The sequence below is a fragment of the Mustela lutreola genome, chromosome 1 (genome assembly GCF_030435805.1).
Source record: "Mustela lutreola isolate mMusLut2 chromosome 1, mMusLut2.pri, whole genome shotgun sequence".
Classification (NCBI taxonomy): Eukaryota; Metazoa; Chordata; class Mammalia; order Carnivora; family Mustelidae; genus Mustela; species Mustela lutreola.
The window spans coordinates 220,275,941-220,298,078 of record NC_081290.1 but is presented as its reverse complement, the minus strand read 5'-3'; the positions used below and the strand labels follow the sequence as shown (position 1 = coordinate 220,298,078).

The following is a 22,138-nucleotide window of genomic DNA, read 5'->3' as shown; positions in this document are numbered from 1 at the left end:
TTACTGGCAAATGGGTAGAAGATTCTAACATCTTTAGAGGAAGCAAGCAGACTGGTCATTTTCAGTGATATTTGATAGACACCTATTGTAAGGTCTCACACTCCTGACCATCCAGGCTCCCCCTAACCTACATTAAAATCACTGCTTGTTTTGAGGAAGGCAAGCAAGTTGGGTCCTAAGGAGGATGTAATGCTTTATATATTAAAATAAGCCCAAAAATGCCTCCATGGGAAACTTTCCAAAAATAAATGTTTACTTCCCTTCAATGCTTTTCAACTATTTCTTAAAAATAAAAATTCCAGTTTCAATAACATAGTCAGAGCTTCCCACTTAGAGGAAATGATGTCCAGAGTTCCAGTAAAGACTTGAGAAATATTAGCTAAGCAGTTCTTTAGCCTTGCTAGGAAATTTAAATCTGAGGATTCCTACCATAAAGTATTTCATTCAAAATAAGAAGTCAGATTAATTGGACAACACAACTAAATCATATAGTAATTTACTGTAAGGGTTTTTACAAAATACTTTATGAAATTTTACATACATAGGAAGTATAGTTTACATTCTAATTAAAACTTCATTGCAAAGCTTCTCTGTGAACACTCTCATGCTAATTTCATAGAGTTACAGGAACGACAGAATCTTATATATGCAAGGTTTTTGTTTTTGGTTTAGTTTTACACAGTCTATTACAAAATACAGGCTTGAGATCTTAGGAGACAATTAAGCCAAAAGCTGAATTCCACCGATGAGCCAGTGGGTGGCACCAAAGCACAAAGGAGACTTTGACAGTGGGACAGGGGAAAGCACTTTCAAAGGCAGGAATACATGCAGTAGATTGAGTCTTCCGGGCCTAACCCGGAATTCCGTATTTTAACAGAGATTACAGAGTAAATAGTTTTCCTATGGTCAGTTCTTTACTATCACAGATATTCTGCCTTTAGCCCCCTTCTAGGAGTTTTTTTCCTGTCCCTCTCTTCCAAAAACTGCATATTTTCAGTTCCTGCGAGGGTTTTCAACCACTGAGTAGCAAGCAGGCCCTTCTAACTGCATGGCATGTGGTGTGAAACACGGGACAGCAAACTAGAATATTTTGCTGGGTAGAAACACCCCACATTTAATATTTTTTGATGGCTTTTTCTCTGAAGCAGCAGCAACTGTTTGATTTTCCTAACTTTCTCAAATATCTTCTCTCATGCCGAAGTCATAAGTAAGTTACACACGTTATTCTTGCTTAAATCTCTTGGGACTTCTAACCAAAGAACCATATGCAGGTTGACTTTAACATGCTGTGTAGCCTCCGTTAGTGGCAAGAGGCAGCAGATGAAAATCTGTCTGCACAGTTAGATTTGCAAGATCAGATTCCACCTGCTTAGTAGTTTTCAGTGGGAGCCAGTCGACTTTGGGTTCATTTTGAAATCTTGGCAATCAGCAGCATTCTGAGAGGCAGAGTTGCTTCAATCCAAGTGTTGGGGGAATTTACCATCTTTTCCCAGAGAGCAACTTCCTCTGAAGTAGAGTCCATCCAATCCACTTCAGTACCATAGCTTTTACCTGCAAAAGGGGGGGGGGGGGGAGGAAGCTTTGCAGTTAGAAAGGAATAGTTCATTGGAGGGAAAAAATGGATCATCCCCTAATTACAATCATCAATGGAAGACAGCAAGGGATAGTTTTAATATCACCAGAAGGGCATATGTGGGGCTCATTATAAGAAAGAATTGTTTAATCACCTGAAATGTCTGTTAACAAAGGAGTCCATAATTGGGACTATTCCCTCTACTCAGAGAGTAATGATCTCTCTTCGTGTTCATAGAAAAGCTGGCTGACAATCTGTCAGGGACACAGTGAGGTAGTAGGGGTAAAGCCTGGCATTGGGTGGGAAGTAACACCAGATGATCTCTAAGAAAGTGTAGTTTGGGGTTTAGTGTCTAACAGACTCAACTTTGAATCTTGGCCCTCATACTGATGAGTTCTGTTACATCATTTCTTGGAACATCAGTTCCTCTGGGGATAACATCAGTAATTACTCACAAGATTTCTGTGAGGATTCAACAAAATAATATAAGTGAAGCACTCAGTACAGTGACTATTGCCCCATAAATACTATTTACTATGATTATTTAAAGCACACTTTTAGTCATGAAAAGATATAAATGTTTTTTCAGGGAAGAGTAGTGAAGAAGGCTTAAGCTCTGTGTGGACAGATACTACATCCTGTTAATCTTCATATCTAGAGCCTTTGGCATACAGCCTGACATTCCTTCACTCATTCATTTCATTATACTAATAGAAATAGAGTATCTGTTTTCATTAGGAAAAAACAGACAAACTCCAAGCATCCCCAGAAGCACTTGGCTCGTAAAGGATTAAAAGTGTAACAAATATTACCTGTTCCAAAGCCAATCCGAAGACCTCCCAAAAACTGGTTGGTTAATTTGTAATGGTCCCAGACAGTAAGCTCTACACAGGCTTCTGTCAGATCTTCAGGCCTGAACCCGTCATACACCATGGTGTGGTTGAAGACAGGATTGGTGGTTTTCCCTACAGCTCTGGTTTTTTGACGACTTTTCCTACTTGTATCTGGAAGGATGATACTATAAAAGGAATCATTATTGTGAAAGCATTTTAATAAGATGGTGAACATTTGTGCTTTCATTGAATTTCAATACAACTACTGAAGACTGGCCGAAGGAAATGGAAGTGTAGAGTATAGAGAAGCAGTAGTGGTGGTGGTGATGGTGGGGTGGTGATGGTGGTGGAGATGATGGTGGTGGGGGTGGCAGCGGCAGCGGTGATGGTGGTAGTGATGATGGCGGTAATAGTAATGGTGATGTTGATGGTGGTGGTGACTGTGGTGGTGGTGGTGGTGATGGTGGCAGGGGTGGCAGCCTTGATAGTGGTGGCAGCGGCAATGGTGGTGATGGTGGCACAGGTGGTGGTGGTAGTGATGATGGCAGTGATGGTGATATTGATATGCTGGTGGCAGTGGTGGCGACGGTGTTGGTGATAATGGCAGCAATGGTGGTAATGATGGTTGTGGTGATGGCAGTGGTGGTGGCAGTAGTGATGATGGTGGTAACGGTTGTGATGATGTTGATGTGTTGGTGGTGGTGATAATGGCAGTGACCGTGGTGATTAACAGCGGCATCCTGCTGGAGAGACTCTGTATTACAGTGGACCAGACTTGCTTTGAATCCTGACTCTGTTACTCATTGGCTGTGTATTACAGGGGAAGTCACATTAATTTCTCAGACTCTTGCTTCTTCATCTTTAAAATGAGAATACTGATGCCTATTTCATAAGGTTAATATTAGAATTACATATGAAGCAAACAACTTAGTTTAGTGCTTTCATTTAGTAAATGCTTAATGTGGTAGCAATTGCTTGAGGATTCCTTTAGCATTTGGAAACATTCTTGATTATCTATTTTCTGCTTTTAACCCATGATATCTCTTATAAACACAAGAAGGTCTGTGAGCAGTCTCAGAATGAGAGACTGACCTGAGCTGAAAAATCATGCCAGTTGACATCTATGAATAATTTGTATAGGGAAAATCACAAATACTGCCATAAAAATCTAAACAGCTCTAGCTGATCTTCTGGGAGAATCTATGTAGATGAAATTAGTCAGGGGGAGCTAAGAGAACATGCACTAATATCTGTTGAGTTACAACTGACAGATGCCAGGCATTTATATATAGAACAGAGAAAAAAAGTTTGCCACTTTAAACTCAAATTGTCTTAAGGTCCTATGACAAACTATTAGTAAGGGTCTGTTTAGCAAGTCATTTTCTACATATTTGCAGGATGAGGCACAAGAACTTCTGCAAATAGTTCACAAAGGTGGGACAAGGGACAGAAGGAAGAATTCACCTGCACCACAAAGGAGTCAGGGGCATGGCATCTCACCATTAGAAATCTGATGAGTTTTTTTATACTGACTATTATCCACCAGCAAATATATCTCCTAGAAGACATTCCATATCTGAGTACATGGTCCCAGTTTCATTTGTATGTATGCCCTCTTTATGGTTTTAAAACTAAGCAAATGCTTAGGGGTTCATGTCAAAGATTCCTCTAGTTCATGTCACTACTGTCTCGAGTTATGTCATTTAAACCATGAATGATGAGTTTCAGCATCACAGATATTGAGACCTAAAACAATGAGCAAAGACCAGGATCTGGTAGAACTGAGAGAAGCAGAGTTACAGATGGTGTTACCATTTAACAAAAGAATTTAGATGGCTGCCCCTTAGCTGTGGTAGATCAAGACATTCCTTCACCCAGATGTGCACCTCTCCCGTTGTCGGAAGCTTTTTACCTGTAATGGGAAAAGCACAGAAAATAAAATTTCACTGCCATTCTTCTCTTGGCAATACTACATCCAAAAATGCCAATCTAAAAATGGTCTGGCACAGTGATACTAGCTAGAGCTTGAGGATATGATCCTAATTGGTTAAATCTATACATTCTTACCTAAATCCTCCCTAGTCTGGCTACATTGTGCTCAGAGAGTTCTATGAAAATAATTTACATTGGGGAAGATCGGAGCCTCAGTTGGTTAAGCACTTGCTTTTGGCTCAGGTCATGATCCACATTGGGCTCCCTGCTCAGTGGGGAGCCTGCTTCTCTTTCTCCCACTCCCCTTGCTTGTGCTCTCTGTCAAATAAATAAATAAACCCTTAAAAAAAGAATGGTAAAAACCCAAAGGAAGTGAATTGAGAAATGGAGAGAGAGAGAGAAAGGAAGAAGGTTTAAGGGATATCATTTGAACTCCTGTATCATACAGTACTTAAAGCCAGCCCAGAGGTGCTTGGGTGGCTCACTTGGATGAGGATCTGACTCCTGATTTCAGCTTAGGTCATGATCTCAGAGTCATGGCACTGGGGTCCCTGCTCAGTGTGGAGTCTGCTTGAGATTCTCTCTCTCCCTCTAACTCTGCCCCTCCCCCGGCTCATGCTTGCTCTCTAAATAAATAAATACAATCTTTTAAAAATTAAAAAAAAAAAAAGAAAAAATCATATCGATTCTAAGTACAGAATACTGTATCATTCTTTCTGGGTTTGGCTTGTTTCAGGACAAATTAAAGATATCAGGTATGTAAATCATCCAGTTATAGTCATATTCAATACATCTCAATGAAATGCATCTCCCTTTCAAATATTAATACTAATTTCAATTGCTGTTAATGGGAGGCATTTGAAACCTACTGAATATAAAGTAATCAAAATAAGTACTAGCTAAGGTACCACTCTTGTTAAATGTGGTTACATACTTTACGGGAACATTGTATACATACAAATAGCAACTAATGATAATGAATTCCTGAGCAGTTGGCTTACTCTTCACTTGTTGACTAGAATGGGTGCACATGGACAGAGGGCCACTGCCATAGTTTTCTGAATAGTTTAACCTGGTCGACCAATCAGTATTTAATGAGTATCTCTGATGTACTCAGGCCTATGCTAGGAATGTCATTGGATATACAAGAGATATGAGAAATCTATGTCTCATCAAATTACTAAACAGAGTAATTCATATAAAAACTACAAAAATGTAATACAGAATGAAATGCCAAGTTCTCACTGTAATGTTTTTTGTTTTTTAAAGATTTTATTTATTTATTTGACAGAGATGACAAGTAGGCAGAGAGGGAGGCAGAGAGAGAGGAGGAAGCAGGCTCCCTGTCGAGCAGAGAGCCCGATGCAGGGCTCAATCCCAGAACCCTGGGATCATGACCTGATCCAAAGGCAGAGGCTTTAACCCACTGAGCCACCCAGGCGCCCCTCACTGTAATATTCTAAATAATGATGCAGTCAGTGAGGGTGAAAGGATATAGCCAGGAAAAGCTTTATGGAAAAGATGGGACTTCTTCTCAAGCTCTCCAAAGATCTGGAGAAAAGGAAGGCATTCCAGGGCAGAAAATCCTCATGAGCAAAAGGTCAGACAAGGTAGAGCCCATCACAACACATGGTCCCCTTTGCCCTCTCCCCAACCAAGAAATGATAGTAGAGGAAAAGATATTGGCAGAATTTCTATGCACGTGGACCATAAATGATAGGATACAAATTATATATATTAAAGAAATCTGCCTTTTAGGAAGATCCAGAAGTAACAACAAGGTGGTTTGGCAGCCATATGGGCCTAAAGATAGGTTTTGCTTACCCGCCAATTCTTTTTTTTTTTTTAGCCGAATTAGAATGCCTTTCTCCAGTTCAATCACTGCCGTTACCATCCATTATTTCTTTCATCCTACAAGTTTCACTGCTTGGTTACTAAAAACATATGAGTTGCAACCTCTGATTTCAGTCATAACGTTCATATAGATTCTTTTTTTTTTTTTAAGATTTTATTTATTTATTTGACAGAGAGAGAGAGACAGTGAGAGCAGGAACACAAGCACGGGGAGTAGAAGAGGGAAACCAGGCTTTCCGCTGAGCAGGAGCCTGGGGATCCCAGGACCCTGGGATCACAACCTGAGCCAAAGGCAGATGTTTAACCATCTGAGTCACCCAGGCACCCCATTCATATAGATTCTTAAGGAGAAAAACTTGTAGAAATTCTTGGAAAGTGAGAGGGGGCTGGCATGCATTTCTTTCCAGTCTCTTGCTCTTTAATGGAGCTGTAGACCCAAGGCCCTTACATTAAGGTACAATTGGTAACCTTGAGGAAAAAGATTTCTGCCCTACTGAGGCCTTGAGAACAGAGAACCAATGAGTTCTAATTTCCTAGGGGCTCTGTAAGAATCTTTCTAATTCTCACCTGTAAAAAACACTCAGTGTCCATTCTTACGCTAACACTACCAATAGGTCCAAATTCTGAATATGGAAAAGGCCACTCACTTTGTGCAGTTACCAACTTTTTGGAGAGTGAGGTGAAAATTAAAACAAGATCTGTAAACTAGAGAATTTTGTAAGATGAGGATTTTTTTTTCATGGAAACAGAAGGTAGAATAGTAGTTGGGAGGGGGTTGGGAGAAGGACAAGGTGAGGGTATAGTTTAATGGGTACAGAGTTTCAGAGATGCAAGGTGAAAAATTTCTAGAGCTCTGCTTCATAGCAATGTGAATATACGTAACACATTGTTGTTGACCACAAAGGGTACACTTAAAAGTGGCTTAGATGGCAAATTTTATGTTTTGTGTTTTTGCCACAATAAAAAAATATGAATTTGTCTACTGTAAATTAACTCATTTGGTCCACAGTATTACTAAGTTAACAAATTTGCTTAGGGTTTCACCTTTGAAAATATCACAGAGTCCAAAGAAATCCTTGGAGAGGGAAAGAATCAGGAAGGGGCACAAACCTGGATGAAAGTCATTACATACCAGGAATTGGCTCTGGGACGTACTGGAGAGCTAACTTCATTTCACCTCTGTTTTCCGCTTCAAGGGCAATCGGTGCTGTCTGGAAAATGAAGGCTGTTAGTAGGTGTGAGACACAAACGACTTTACTGTTTGTTGATGTTCTGTTATGAGAGCATAACTGCCCCAATTCTGCAACTATGTATTAACCATGAGTGCCCTGGATTAAAATTTCCTTCCCCAACAGAGCTAAACTGTTGCTTTTATATCTGGGAAAGCTATGTTGTGTATCTTGAAAAAACAGCTCTTAGCCTTTAGTCTCACAGATAGTAGAGAAATCAGAATGGCTTTCTTGGGGAGAAGAGAAATGTTCTGGGATGCTTTGCTTTTTATAAAAACACACATTTTTCTATTGGTCACCCAGCCAGCACATAAAACTATTTATTTGTATTATTCTCTTTGAGTAAGATGAATGTGGGAAAGTAGGGTGAAGAAAAGCCAAACATTACATTTTCAAAGCTGCATTAACCTGATTATTTCAGATCACATGATGTGAGGTCTCTAAAAATAACAGAGACTGGACAATAATTTTAAAAACTTATGTCTATTGTTTTTGAGTATAAGAGAGATGGTTTTATTTTCAGATTCTGGTTCTTTAGAGCCTTATTGTCAAAGCATGGTCATGAATCAGAAATGCAACTGACATTAGTTTAAAAGGAAAAGGTCTTGACATCTTCTAAGGAATTCACACCCAGTGAGTCTTGGGTAAGACTAGAAATAAGTGCTTCAGGTGATTTTTGATGCAATATTTGGGAGCCATTTCTTAAGTCAAGGCGCTATATTATGTAGATACTAAACAATGATTTGTATTGTTGCTATTTATGACTTTTAGCTAGGCTCAAACTCACCCTCACACTAAGAGTATTTTTTAAAACTGGATTAAACAAATTTATTGGAAGGAGCTGAAGAATTATTAATATAGACAGGACTCAAGTGGACAAAATATTTGAGCCTGACATTCTCTGCTTTTCATGTTGAGGCATCAGCTATTTTTAAGTAGTGCCAAACTAGAAAAAAGCCTAATGAAAGAGATGAAGAAGCTCAAGCAGAGTTTTTGCCTGTCTTGTAGGGCTGGGGAGACAAAAATTGGAGTCCGCAGCCAGCAAGGAATAGTCTTAGAAAATACCCCTGATCAGCCGCTCTCAACGTATGGTCTCCAAGCCATACTCTACCTCAGCAATCAGCAATGCCTAGGAACTTCTTGGAAATGCATGTTCTTGGGCCCCAGTCTTATCAGCTCAGACACCTTGGGAATAGGACCTGAAAATCTGTGCTCTAGTAAGTCCTTCAGTAGAACTGGACGGATGGTAAAATTTGAGAACTACTTCTCTAGGCTTTCACTTAGAAGCTCCAAAGGGTCGTAGCCTAGGAATATGGGCAAGCAAAAACTACATTGGACCACATGAAAACTGAACACGAGCTTCCAGTCAGTTTATTCTCAGATTAGATTGTCTATCCCTACTCTGTGTGTCAGAAACAAAAGAAAATCCTCTCAAAATATGCCTAAAGTTTTTAATATACAATGTCTAGTGTGCAATAAAAAATAAACAGGCATACCAGGATAAAGGACCAAATGACCAAACCAAGATAAAAAAATTAGATAAAAGAAACTTGCAAATGTTTAAGATACTGGGTTTTCAGAAATATACCTTAAATAACTTTGATTAATATAAAGATGGAGAATTTTAGCAGAGAAGAAGTCTATAAAAAATCAAATGAAAATATAAAGCTGTAAAATATAATGTTGAGAACTTGTAAGATGGGTGTTTTAGACATAGCAGATAAGAAAATTATTAAACTGAAAGATAAGTTAGCAAAAATCTAGAAATCTAGAGAGGAAATCTAGCCTGAAATCTAGAGAGGAAAAAAGAAAAAGAATAGAAAATATTGGAAAGAGCATAACAGACATATGGTACAGGGTTGTCTGGGTGGCTCAGTCAGCTAAACATCCCACTCTAGATTTTGGCTCAGGTCATGATCTCAGGGCTGTGAGACTGAGTCCTGTGTAGGGTTCCACACTGAGCGTGAAACCCGCTTAAGATTCTCTCTCTCCCCTATCCCTCTTAGCTCCACACACTTGCACAGGCTCCCTCTCTTTAAAAAAACAATAAAATAAAAAGAGAGACATATGGTACAAAGTGAAAAGATACAATTAAACCAAACTATGGATAACCATTGTGAATTAAAATGCAATTATAGTAGCTTTCTCTTATACATTAGATTCCCAACCAGCCAACCAGCCAACCAGCCAACCAACCAAGTCTTCACATACCTTTCGCTTCAGAGGGTACCATTTCAGTTGTTTATTTTGTTTGTTGTCCCAGTCCCAAGTTTCCAAGTCAAGTTCCACTTCCCCTAGAAAACTATTGCGCTTAAATGTATCCCGATGCCAAACGGAGAGGTTCAACTTTTGTGTTTTTAAGATTTGTTTTTCGATTTTATACTGCAGATCAAAGAAGGAAATTAAAGTGGTGAATATTATTATTTTATAACCAAAGTTATGACACAGAGATGAAGAGAAAAATCATCTGCGCAGATCAGGTTTTCTCATTTGTTAGGTTTCAAGTCTCAAAAACATTGCAAAGTCATCTTATTCTAAGTATCTTGTTTCAAAGAGCTAAATCCATCTTTCACAAAAGCTGATTTTCTTTCTGCTTCTGGAAAAGCAAACCACAGTTCAAATATCATAGCCAGTAATAGGTCTCTGAAAACAAAAGCCAACTATTCATTTTTGCTGGATGTTTTTAGTTCAAACTAGATATAACATAAACCCAATTCAGCCTAAAAACACTAATGAAGCTTAATCCTGTGGTCTGTTTTCTACCGAAGGACAAGGTATTTTTTCTAACAGACTCTATTTTTTAGAACAGTTTTAGATTTACAGCAAAATTAAACAGAAAGTACAGAGAATTCCCATATGCCACTCGCTCCCATTTACACACAACATCTCCCACTATAGATATCCTGCAACAACAAGGTATTTTTTTAAAGAGAAGATATATTTGTTTTTTCCTGCTTCATATGGTTAAGTGGAAAATATTTGGCATCCTTACAGTTTTTATCTAAAATACAGTCAATCCCAGATTATATATAATTATGGAAGGGATAATAGTACTTCTAATCTAAAAATAATCTCTATTTGGCTTTATGATGTACTACTTGAATATCCATTTTGGTTGTAGCGGGCTTGCCTTTCTCTGAGTTTACCAGTTAAATTAGCTGGCTTTTCCTGAGTATAGGGTTGAAGTAGCTGACCCAGAAATAGCTAGGGTACTGAGGTATATCATAGTCAAACTGTAATTAAAAAGTGGCTAAAGGAAATCCATAAAAAACTGACCCATGAAGGACTGAAAATTAATTTAATTCTGACTCTTTTCTCAGAGGATAAACCAATAGTGGGACAGACTTTTCAGACAGGGGAAATGAGGACCACTTCGTATATTTGTAGTTTTACATTATCATGACTAAGGCAGCCTTAAGCAGTCTGGGGGAAAAAGGAATATGGGTATTTGAGCCAGGCACACTTTCTATGCATCTGTCCATCCATCTCTTCTTCCAAGAAACATTTTTTGAGTATCTATCTAGACACTATACTAAAGGTCAATGTTCATGTGTTTAATGTATCCTAATCACTTTCCACCTATTAACTCTTAATGTTCACAACTACTGAAGCACAGAGGCAGGTACTAATATTACCTGCTTTTGGCAGATCTGAGGAACAGACAGGTTAAGTCATTTGCCCAAAAGCACACAGCTGTTAAATGACATAGAGCTGGTCCCTGTCCGCCTGCCTGGAACTTACAGTTCAAAGGGAAAACAGACAACGAAGCCAGTAGTTAAAGTGTGGAGTGTTAACAAAGCCTTATATAAAACAAGGTGCCTGAGGAGGGGTTAAGGACAGCCTCTCACAGGAAGAGGCATTTAAGGCTGGAGGAGGTAGTTCAGGATAGAATGTGGGAAAGAGTTCTCCAGTCTGATAGAACGCCAGGTCCAGGAGTGTGAGAAAATGTGCTTCGTTCCTCCAAAGAACAGAAAGCAATCAGGGTGACCTGAACTGAGACTCTGAAAATGGAAAGAGGAGGCCAGAGCTTGGGTTGTGAAGGGACTGGTGGCACGGTAAAGTGGGACATGCTTCTAAGGGCAATGGAAATCCTAAAAGACTGTGGGCAGAGCAATAACATGATCAGAATTACAATTCTGCTAGCTCTTTTAGTTATAGTGGTCCATGTTTTTAGTTATGTATCTTCGAGCAAACTCCTTTGTTTCTCTAAGTCTCATGTGTGAGGGGCAGGTAATATACCCTCCTGGTGGGTATGGAGGGAGTGAGGGAGAGAAGGCATCTAATGTTCATGGTGTATGGTCTCATGCAAAGCAGTGTCTCAGAACACGTTTATCCTTTCCCTTCTTCTCTCTCCATGACTGACGTCATCTGTAGAGATACTACCCAAGAAGACACAGCTATCGACATGAAAATCACAGTGACAGCTCATCATTTAGGATTTTCCTAGACAGACAGTTCATAAATACCCTCAGTATCTCGTTATACACAGGATTCAAAGTCTTCTTCACTACAAGTGTTTTCTTCTTGCCCATTTTGCCCTTGTCTGGTAACAAATAGGTCTTCACATATCTAAAATGAGAAGTAGACAGACAAGAAGGTCAGAGAAAATAAAAGTGATGTTTCCATCTCTGCCTTGAAATATGCATTGGTAATTGACAGAAATAATTATTTCATGACAGTAAGAAGAGCAGTTAAGTAAGGCAACACCTTTTATACTTAAAATTATAAACACATGCAACAGAACTGGTCATTTTATACTGTTTTGAAAAATTTTAAAGACTATTTCCTGAACCCTTTCTTCCTTTGGCCTTACCTGACTTAGGGGGTGTGGCGGACAGACCTCTAATGTAGTGCTTAATTATACCAGCTTGTTTCCTATTGAGAAAAGGCTTTGGTGCTTGAAGAACTTATTTAAAAAGTATTGTTACTGATTTTTGAAAACAAAAATTGATCTCAGCACACACATAAGCAAGCCATATTCAGTGGGGAAGAAAAGGATACTGACCCCAGCTGTTTTGATAATAAAAGCATAAAGGATTGGGCCTATGCTAGCAAAATAACTAAGAATCTGACTTCTGCACAGGGAAAGCAAAGAATACCATTTAACTTTTGCAAATAAACTGAAATTCAATTAAGTCTATGATCTAAAAGATGAGCTGGTAATTCCCCCTAAAGTTCTTCTGTAAAATGTAATTTAAATTTAGAAACTACCTCATTCTAGAATCTTAACTGTTTCCACACCACTGAACATTTTCAAGTATGGCCTGACATGTCTCTAATTTTAGAGAAGTTTGAGAGTCATGGAAAGAGATTGGGGTTCAAGACCTCATTCTCCATTTTGAAGCTGACTCTCTGAATTTATATAAATAGGTCATTTATCTTCTCTGGCCCTGGTTTCCTTATCTGTTAGAAGAATGAATGGGACAAGATGGCCTCAAAGGTCCCCTCCACTTGAAATATTTTCTGCTTCTCTGACATTTTTATAGCTTATTAAGTTTGGCATATTTATAGAGTAAATAAAACATCATTTCCCCCAATTTTTCTTCTCAAACATTTCTTTTTGGCACAGTCCCACACATATCCACTCTTTAATTTCTTTCTTTCTCAATTTCTACAAGATTACAAATAACTGAGAGAAAACAGTGACTCCAAATTGTACTTACGGGTCTGAGCGCTGTTTTTTAACATCTGCTGCTGCTAAGTCTTTACACTGGGCCACAAAGACGTGTAACTCCTTCAGTGAGTCCACATAGTCGATGGCAAACTGAATATTTCCTTTCACTTCCAGATTGCCAAAGTCTCCACTGTAAACACTCATCACACTGCCGCTTACCTGAAGGCATTAGAAACATGCAGTGTTTTTTCCTATCTTGTTCATGGATCCAGTGCAAGAATCACAAATATGATGTGGGCTTGCTACTATTTCTCTAGTTTACATTTAAAGCAGGTGATAGGGCATAAAGATAGACCAAAACCAACAACCTGACGTGATATATGACACGACTAATGTTTTAAGAAAAAGTTGCCTGTAAAAGATACAGATGACAAGTGAAAATGCAAAGTTATTTAGATGCTGGCTCATTTCCAAAGCAGGGGATTTTATGGTAGGGGGCATTCAGAGTTCCATTTTTAGGCATGCTTAGTATTTAAGATCGTAAAGAAAGAGGATGTGAGAAACCCCAGGGACACAAATCACAGTGACACATTGCTCTATCAAATTTCCAAGGCACTAAAAAGGAATCTTACTATGTTACCCATCCACTGAATCTAGGAAAATGCTTAGTGGACCATACGCCTTTAGAGGTCAGGAAGGGTAAAGAATGGATGATTGATGAAGACAGTTGAAAGCTTTCCCAAGGCCATACATTTAAGGATCATCAGCAGAAATTCAGTTTAAACAGATTTTTTTTTTTTTAAGTTTGAAAAACGGCAGGCTAATAAAATTTTAGGGCAGCTTTATCATTTGGTTAGCATACCTTGTGAGATGGTGTGTATATCAGAGAACTATCTGGATAAGTGTATGTGGGTATATTTCATATATATTTCTACACACATACTCCATGCACACAATGACCTCATGTTATAAAAGAAGTTCCAGGTAAAGTCAAATTTTCTACATTGAACCTGAACAACTATAGTTAAGGAGCTTTCCTTTTAAAATCCTTTTGTGAGGGGCACCTGGGTGGCTCAGTAGTTAAGCGTCTGCCTCTGGCTCAGGTCATGATCCCAGGGTCCTGGGACCTGCTCGGTGGGAAGCCTGCTTCTCCCTCTCTCACTCCCCCTGCTTGTGTTTCTTCTCTCGCCGTGTCTTTCTTTGTCAAATCAATAGATACAAATCTTAAAAATATTAATAAAAATACAAATCCTGTTCTGAATCCTTCCATAAGGCAAAGAATCACTTCTATTCTTATGTGAATCAGTGCTTTTATTCATCAGGTTTGCCAAAAGACAGGCACAATTCTATACCTGCAAACAAATATAAAACATATCTGATACAAGTAGACTTTACACAAGTTACCCCATTTGTTGCACGGAACAATGTAGCTGTTCATCCTGTTAGAAATTTGGGTTTATTTTTTAAGTACTTACATAAAAAAATTCATTTCTAATGGATATGAACTCTTTTTGTGCTTAAAAAAAGAAAAAGATTTAGCTAACCAAAAGCTAATTGCAGGTTAGAGAAAAAACTTGTGCCCTTGGAATCTGGGAAATACAACAGGAGGCTACTTTATAGCAAGCATGGAGCACCGCAGAGCAAGGTTCAGAGAAGCAGAGAGATATTAACATAGAGGCTTTGTTTACATACAGAAGACAGGGACGTCATGCCAGAGGAGCTGCTAAGATTGGTTAAAGAGCTCGGGCTCTTCTTGTGTCTGCTGAACTGGTAACTGCTCTCTGAGGCTGTATCTGTTTCTCTGTCATCACTCTACAAAACATCATATAAGATACACAAAATTTAAATTCAGAATGAGCAAAGGTCAGCATCTCTCCTTGGAAAAACACGATACCTTGGTATCCCAGAGATCTATGAACATTTCTGAAGCTCAAAGGACTCTGGTGCTAATCACCAGGAAATGGGAGTCGGGATGAAGTGGTGGTCTATCATGGACCTCACCTAAGGAGGACAGCAGGGCTTTGCTATGCAAAGAACAAAGTGATTTGTTTTTTTACCTCCAAGGTAGGACCAGGACACTACAGAAGTCAGCACTGCTGTGAGCTTTCTTGTCACTCTTTTAATATTGTGCATTTCTGTTACGTGGAGAACTATATTGATATATATGAGAAATTAACTTTACCCAGACAACAAACGGTCTAAGATTTACTGTCAAAATATAAAATGTCATGCTTAATTCCTCTTGTTATTAACACAGCCTTAACATCCCTAAAAATCAAATCTTTTACTGGAGACACTATTAAACTAGAAAAAAATAAATGTTAGTGTGACCTGTTTAAACTAAAAGTTATATACACACAAATTTAAAAAATTTTAAACCACCTCTAATGTAATTCTATAGTGCTATTGTGTTTATATTTTTAATGCTATAAGGAAGTATATACTAAATTATATTTATTCAAGTATATTCAATTCTACCCACAGTAGATTTTAATACATTTTTTGAAAAACAAAACAAAACAAAAAAAAAAACAAAAAAAACCAAAGGTACTTATTTTAAATATGTCCCAGGAAATATTTTCCTAGTTCAAAAAAAAAAGGGGGGGGATGGGGCGCCTGGGTGGCTCAGTGGGTTAAAGCCTCTGCCTTTGGCTCAGGTCATGATCTCAGGGTCCTGGGATCAAGCCCCGAATAGGCCTCTCTGCTCAGCAGGGAGCCTGCTTCCTCCTCTCTCTCTGCCTGCCTCTCTGCCTACTTGTGATCTCTCTCTGTCAAATAAATAAATAAAATCTTTAAAAAAAAGGGGGGGCAATAATACATTTAATTATCTTTAGAGCTAAAGTTTACTAGATGGTAGCTTTAAAAATCTATGATTCAGAATGAGCTCCTTTGGGGGTTAGAGGGTTTTTGGAGCAGTTCAGTGGAGTTAGGGAAATACCTTTATGGAGGAGTTAGTACATGCCAATGTCTCCCAGGGCCATGCAATTATGTATCATAAAACAGATGCCAATTCTAATGCAGATTAAGGAAGGAGTTAAAGAAAAATAAAATTTATCACTTATATGGATAAGAAACCCTCCCTCAAGGATTAAAAAAACCCCACACCACCATGTGTCCATTATGACCTTCTCTCCCCACATGCTGGCAGCACGTACTGTTTCCCTCTATTTCAGCATGTACTATGCTCTATCTAGTGTATCAGGACACGAGTAAATTGCTGAGGGATGGGATCCTGTCTTGTTGAACTGGAACACCGATATCCACGTAGCAGGAATTCAAGGAACGTGACTGATGCTAAGCCTCGAAGAAAGAGTGGACGGAGGAGCAAGGCCTGGCTTCATGACCATTTCCTTTAACATTCAGTCTGACCCACGTGCTTTGAAAGGTAAAATTCTACAGCTTCATTTGGCATCTCTGATACACAAACTCAATTTGGACTCTCTATTGTGTAGAGCGATGAGGTGGCACATTAAAACTGAAAGAGGAGAAAAATGGAAGACCAGGAACTGGGGTCGCTTGCCTTTTAAGTAATTACACACCTCATTCATATGGCCAACCAAGACCAAAGCCTATTTACAAAGGTGTGAAAGCAGGAACTCATTGAGGCTGCCTACTGTTGGCTTCCAACTAAGGATTTAGTTTCAAAGAATGAGGGATTCCTTTCAAAGGAACTGTAACCTGGGCTGGTAAGCATATGGAAGGCTATGCATTTGCAGATATAGCTCCTCTAAGGCCCAAGAATAGACAGAGGGTTGCCCGGGAGGTCAGGGAGGTGGTACCTGATTTGTGTGTTGTCTAGAACTTTCTTCACCTTTCATCTACTAAGAGAATGTTTGAGGATAATGCTTTTTACTTCACCCTCAAAAATCAGACCCAAACTGCAAAGAGTAACAGCTAGGATTTACTGGTATTCACCCTGTGTCAGGCACTCTGCTGTATGTTTCCCCCACATTTTCTTGCTGACTCCTCATAGCCTAATGAGACAGGACTAGGAAACCAGACTCAGGGACATTAAGGAACTCGCCTGGAGTCACACACACCAAATTAGTAGCACAGCCAGTGCTAGGAATGTCTGACTCCAAGATCCTAACTACTCTGGCTAGAACATGGAATTAAAATTTTTTTTTTTTTTTTTTTTTTTTTTTTTTGCTTTTTAAGTTTTAATTCTGATTAGTTAACATCCAGTGCTATATTAGTTTCGGGTGTTCAATATAGTGATTCAACAATTCCATACATCACCCGGGACTCATTACAAGTGCACTCCTTCCCCATCCCTCCACCCATAACACGGAATCTTAATTAAGTCAAAGGACCTGAGTTAAAGTCCTAGATCTACTTCTTAGCAGCTGTTGGTTTTGGGGAAAAGTGGGGGAAAGCTCTCGCAAGCACTTCCCACTTATAAAAAATGGAGAAAATTGTACCAACCACGTTTAGTTGGTGAGAGTTAGAAGTCAGAAGGAATATTAAGTGTCTGGTGTTTACAAAGTACTGAGTGAATAGCAAGATAATAGTCCTGCTCCAGCCTGAGACAGCAGGTATAATGGCTAACCACGGCAATCAGATGCAGACTCCATCGTGGTTCGACCCCTTTCTAGCCGAGTGAGTTTACTCACCTCTCGCAGTACCTCCTTATCTGTAATACCTGGTAACAATGATGGGGCCTACCTTCCAGGCATGGTGGATGATGAAATGAGATAATGTACGTCAACGACCTACACCCAACAGATATCCTTAAAGTCTGTTGTGTCCTTGTCACTTTACCAGTTTAACAAATGCTTCCAAGCTATTCATGCTACCTAGATGAAGCTCTCACAGATCAGCTCTACTGGAAACTACAGAGTGGTTAGCTCACGCCAACATATTTCTGCCTGGATTTCTTATTTTGTACCCACTTTGAAACAAAAGTCACATTCCAAAAATCAATGCAACTTGACTTCACCACCAAAATGACTTACTGTTTGAGTCAAATGAGACATGCCTTGCCTGTTCCAGGATCAACAACACTGCCTCTATTGATAGGAAAGGCAGGGGTCAGTCCTGCTGACCTCTTTGGTCTCTGCCACCGCTGAATACAAACACACCAACCTTGGCATAGCAAATGCACCTATTTGGTTCTATTTTTCTGAAATTACAGAAGACAGACTTGCCTCATCTTGGAGAAATGCTGGAACGGACTTGCTCATCCTTTTGAGTTTGTCAGGGTGGGAAAATGGATTATCAGGTGGTGAAGGCACTGTGGAAACTAAACAGCAGCATTTCCATTCAAAATTATCCTCACATTATCAAACAAACATAAAGCATAAGTTGAAAACACTTTTCTTTCTTCTATGAACGAGATATTTTTGCAAAAAGATTAAAGGTACAATAGTTTACATGCACAGGATAAGATAAGCAACATGCAGTTTTCATAAATTATACAGAGAACTGGCAAGGAGTTGAACCAATGGAAAGTAACAATCAAGACTGTTAGTTTCATTAATCCGGAGCTGGATTTGAATTAAATTAAAACATACTGCCATTGTGAATGGGCACTCACTTATTTCCCACACCAGAGATTGGAACCACAAGATGTGTGATTTATTGGTTCATCTCCTTGGGAGGTATTTTTAAAACATGCCACAGGCTGGAAAACTATTTCATTGGACAGCAAGGATCTCTGGACACAACTCAATCATAACAGTGTCCTGGCTATTGAGTATGGAAGGGAAGGCTTGTTTGTTCAGTGATTGTGGGGATTACTTCTCTGATAATGTTTCTCACTCAGAATTATGAAAGACTATGAGCTCAAACTATTTACCTTTTGAAAACAGATTATTTAGATACTTTTGTGATAGAAAGGTATCAGACACCTTATTTAGGTACCTTTTGTTTGATACAGTAAGGATATGTGTGGAAGTCACAATGAGATGATGAATTCTATTCCTCATTTGCATAACTCTAGTTAGAAACCTATCTCCTTTATCTAAAAATTGGTGTCTAAGCTTTTCTTATGGTGAATCAGAGCTTGCATACTGAATGAGTTAGTATGTTTCAAGGCCCTTAGAACAGTGCCCAGCACAGAGCATGCTCTATATAATTATGTGCTAAAAATTAATATTATCTGATAATGTTTAAGTTACCTTTTCGATGTGATACAAATATACTGTCTTGGTTTTTACCAGTGAAACAGATACCAGAAAAATAAATAAAAATAAAATTATATTTCTATATATAACTCAAGAGGCTCAAATTCAGCCCTAAGCATTAGCTAAATTCATCTTCAGTTAAAAGAAAATTAATGAAGAAAAACTGAAAATTGAACTATACATAATAAATATTTGTTTATTCACATAGTAGTTCTCCTCTAGCCTTTGGCTCTCAAATGTATCAAAATCCATTTACAGTGACTCACAAGATGATACCTACTTTAATCACAACCCATTAAACAGTAATGTGTATGTGGGTATATTTGGGTGACTTGCACTGCAGGAGTATAAGGTTAGGTCCCATGAGGACACAGTAGAGCCCAATAAGAATGCAAAAACTTTTTATCATAGTACTGCTGCCTATTATTTTCAAAATGTATATCTGCTACTCAAATGTAGCCAGTTTTACAAATATTAGGCTCTAGTAATTTATGTCTTGATCATGTATTTCAATTTTGTTTTATGGTAAAAATACACTCTTCAGTAGAGGAAAGAAAAAATCTCAGCCCATACATTAAGAGTCATCTTGGAAAATACCATAAAAAAAAGAGAGAGAAATTAATCCACCCAGAATTCACTACATGATAGCCTTTGTGACCTGACCTAACTAAGCTTGGTCATGAGCAAAGACACAGATACATTGGCATATATGTCCATGCCCATGCATTGTTTTCACTCCTCGGGCTAAATGTTGAACAAAACCTAACAAGATAAAAACAAGATGATCGAACTTGAGTATCTGCCAGTTCAAAAGCAACTGGAGAAACCTCTGTACCCAACAGCCCCGAGGGACACAAGTCTTGGCTCCTCTGCAGCAGCTGGGCAGAGAACATGCAACAGGGGCCGAAACCTGGATTGTCTTTTTGCCTATGTACTTCTTCAGAACTGCTCAGGTCATGGGCCAAAGCTCAGCACCTTCACCTCTGGCAGGCAGACCTCTTGAGCAAAGTTTCAGATTTCAGGCTGGATGTCATGGCCTTCTAGCAAAAGCACCTTGTTTCTCTATCAAATGGCTCCCTCATTTAGCTGCTCTTCTCATTAAGATGTATTAGCACATCCGGACTACTGGGCAACTATTAATATAAATCTCGTGATCTCCTAAGGGCAGACATGTGTATCATTATCTTCATACCTCCAGCGCCCAGCATTATGCAACTGGGCTGAAACTTGGAAGCTAAGAAGACACATACGCATATCTGCATGCTTTGCTGGGCCCCACAGATACATTCATAATGTGCTATTTGTCCCAGAGACAGAAGTCAGTGTTAAGTACAGCAATCTTAAGATTGAACAGAAAAGAGTAAACAATCATTATCTTTGGCTGGTCGTGAATATAAATTAGTGGACGGACATTAGCCACCACAAGTATATACTTATTTCTTAAGATTCAGATGTTCACTTGCTTTATAGATTGAATATAGACTGAATCCTGCTTTGAACCTCAGAGCTTAAACCCTGGACATGATACAATTTGCTTCCATAGGTATGGAAAGAGGCATATACAACCATAATGCTCACTAACTGTAAAAGCACAATTCTTTCTTAGGTCCAAATACATTATAAATTGTTTTATGTCTACAGTCTTATGTAAAGGCCACAAGAAATCGAGTACTTGAGACCAGACTGCAACATAAAGCCAAGTGATAACAGAAGGTGCCAACTTCATTTTAAGAAAAGACTCAAAGGGCAGAGAGCCTTACAGAAGTATAATACTATCCAGCAATTACACATTTATATAGTACATATATATGTCTGCAAAAAAAAATTTTAAATATGTAACTCCCCCATAGCGAAACCACGGATTAATCTTTCAACACTGGCGGCAGGAAAATGTTTTTTCATAAAACCCCTGTCAGAATGAAATAGTTTTGTAAGCTGCAAGAGTTTTAGTACCAATAACAAATACTGCATGATTAATAGTGTTAGTTATTTCAGTATATTTAACACCATGTAAAGTGGCAACATTTAGTCATTTGTGAGAAAGATCCTGCTACTCACTTCCTGGTATGCACTCATTTGTGTCTGGTTCCTGATCTGTTTTTTGATCTACTCAGAAAAGCAACATTGAGAATAAATACCATTTTACAAGAAGGATTAAAGAGACATGAAAGTAAGGCTCACATGTCAGTTTCACAACAGAGTCTGCAGAATACATCTGACAGGTTTTCAGTGTGCTTTTATCTATTCCCCAGAGTGACTCTTCATTACCTCCTTTAGGGGTCTTCTATTCAACTAAAAATCCAACATCCAGTATAGGAGATGTCTGGCATCTTTCTACTAAGTCACTGAGCCCACATAGCTTGGGGGATGGAAGGAGCACTGCATTAGGAGTAACAAAGCTGCACTTCTAGTTGCTACCACCCCCTCAACCCCCCTGCCCCCACTGACCTACTGGCTATAGGATCTTGGACAAGTCACCTCATTTCTCTGAGCTTTTCTTATCTGCAAATGAAAATCCCTGCCCCACCCACTTCCACGAAGTTGTTGCAAGCATAAAATGAGAAAGACAAAACTATCACACAAAAGTAAGCAATGACCTTTGAGGAGTGCTAATGCCACATTTTATGGGGGAAGCTTAGTTCATAGACATTTTTTATTATTATAGTAAAGGGAATTTAGAAAACACAATTCCGGTGTACAAATATAAATTACACATTTGCATAAATGCTCAACTATAAAAATCAGACTCATTTCCATCCCTTCCCCCACTATACCACTATTACCCTGTATATTTTGTAAGTGAACCACATAATACTCAATCCACTGACAAACTTCAAGATCTTCTGGGCTCCTTAATATTCTGAACCAGTTAATTTTACCTCAGTCTATATTTAGCTATTTAAATGAGCCAAGGCAGGATCCTGACTCTGGTTCTGGGACTCTTCCCTTTGAAGTTAAAGCTTTATCAGCTATGCCCA

At 38.8% G+C, this 22,138-nt stretch overlaps 1 protein-coding gene across 17 annotated transcripts in view; it reads right to left on the bottom strand.

Moving 5' to 3' along the window:
- Positions 1-480: 480 nt before the first annotated feature.
- SYTL2 (synaptotagmin like 2) overlaps positions 481-22,138 on the bottom strand; it is a 120,253-nt gene continuing 98,595 nt past the window's right edge. For 10 of the 17 annotated variants that reach the window (XM_059187486.1, XM_059187491.1, XM_059187501.1 and 7 more), the window contains 10 exons: positions 21,219-21,266; positions 18,183-18,277; positions 14,728-14,847; positions 13,085-13,254; positions 11,888-11,990; positions 9,633-9,803; positions 7,325-7,403; positions 4,219-4,318; positions 2,386-2,591; positions 481-1,551 (listed from right to left, as the gene is read on the bottom strand). In XM_059187486.1, coding sequence (XP_059043469.1) covers positions 1,406-1,551; positions 2,386-2,591; positions 4,219-4,318; positions 7,325-7,403; positions 9,633-9,803; positions 11,888-11,990; positions 13,085-13,254; positions 14,728-14,847; positions 18,183-18,277; positions 21,219-21,266 — 1,238 coding nt within the window. In that variant the 3' untranslated portion in view covers positions 481-1,405. Of the gene's footprint in view, positions 1,552-2,385; positions 2,592-4,218; positions 4,319-7,324; positions 7,404-9,632; positions 9,804-11,887; positions 11,991-13,084; positions 13,255-14,727; positions 14,848-18,182; positions 18,278-19,154; positions 19,182-21,218; positions 21,267-22,138 lie in introns of all 17 variants that reach the window. The other 7 variants (XM_059187496.1, XM_059187507.1, XM_059187480.1 and 4 more) reach the window with 2 other exon arrangements.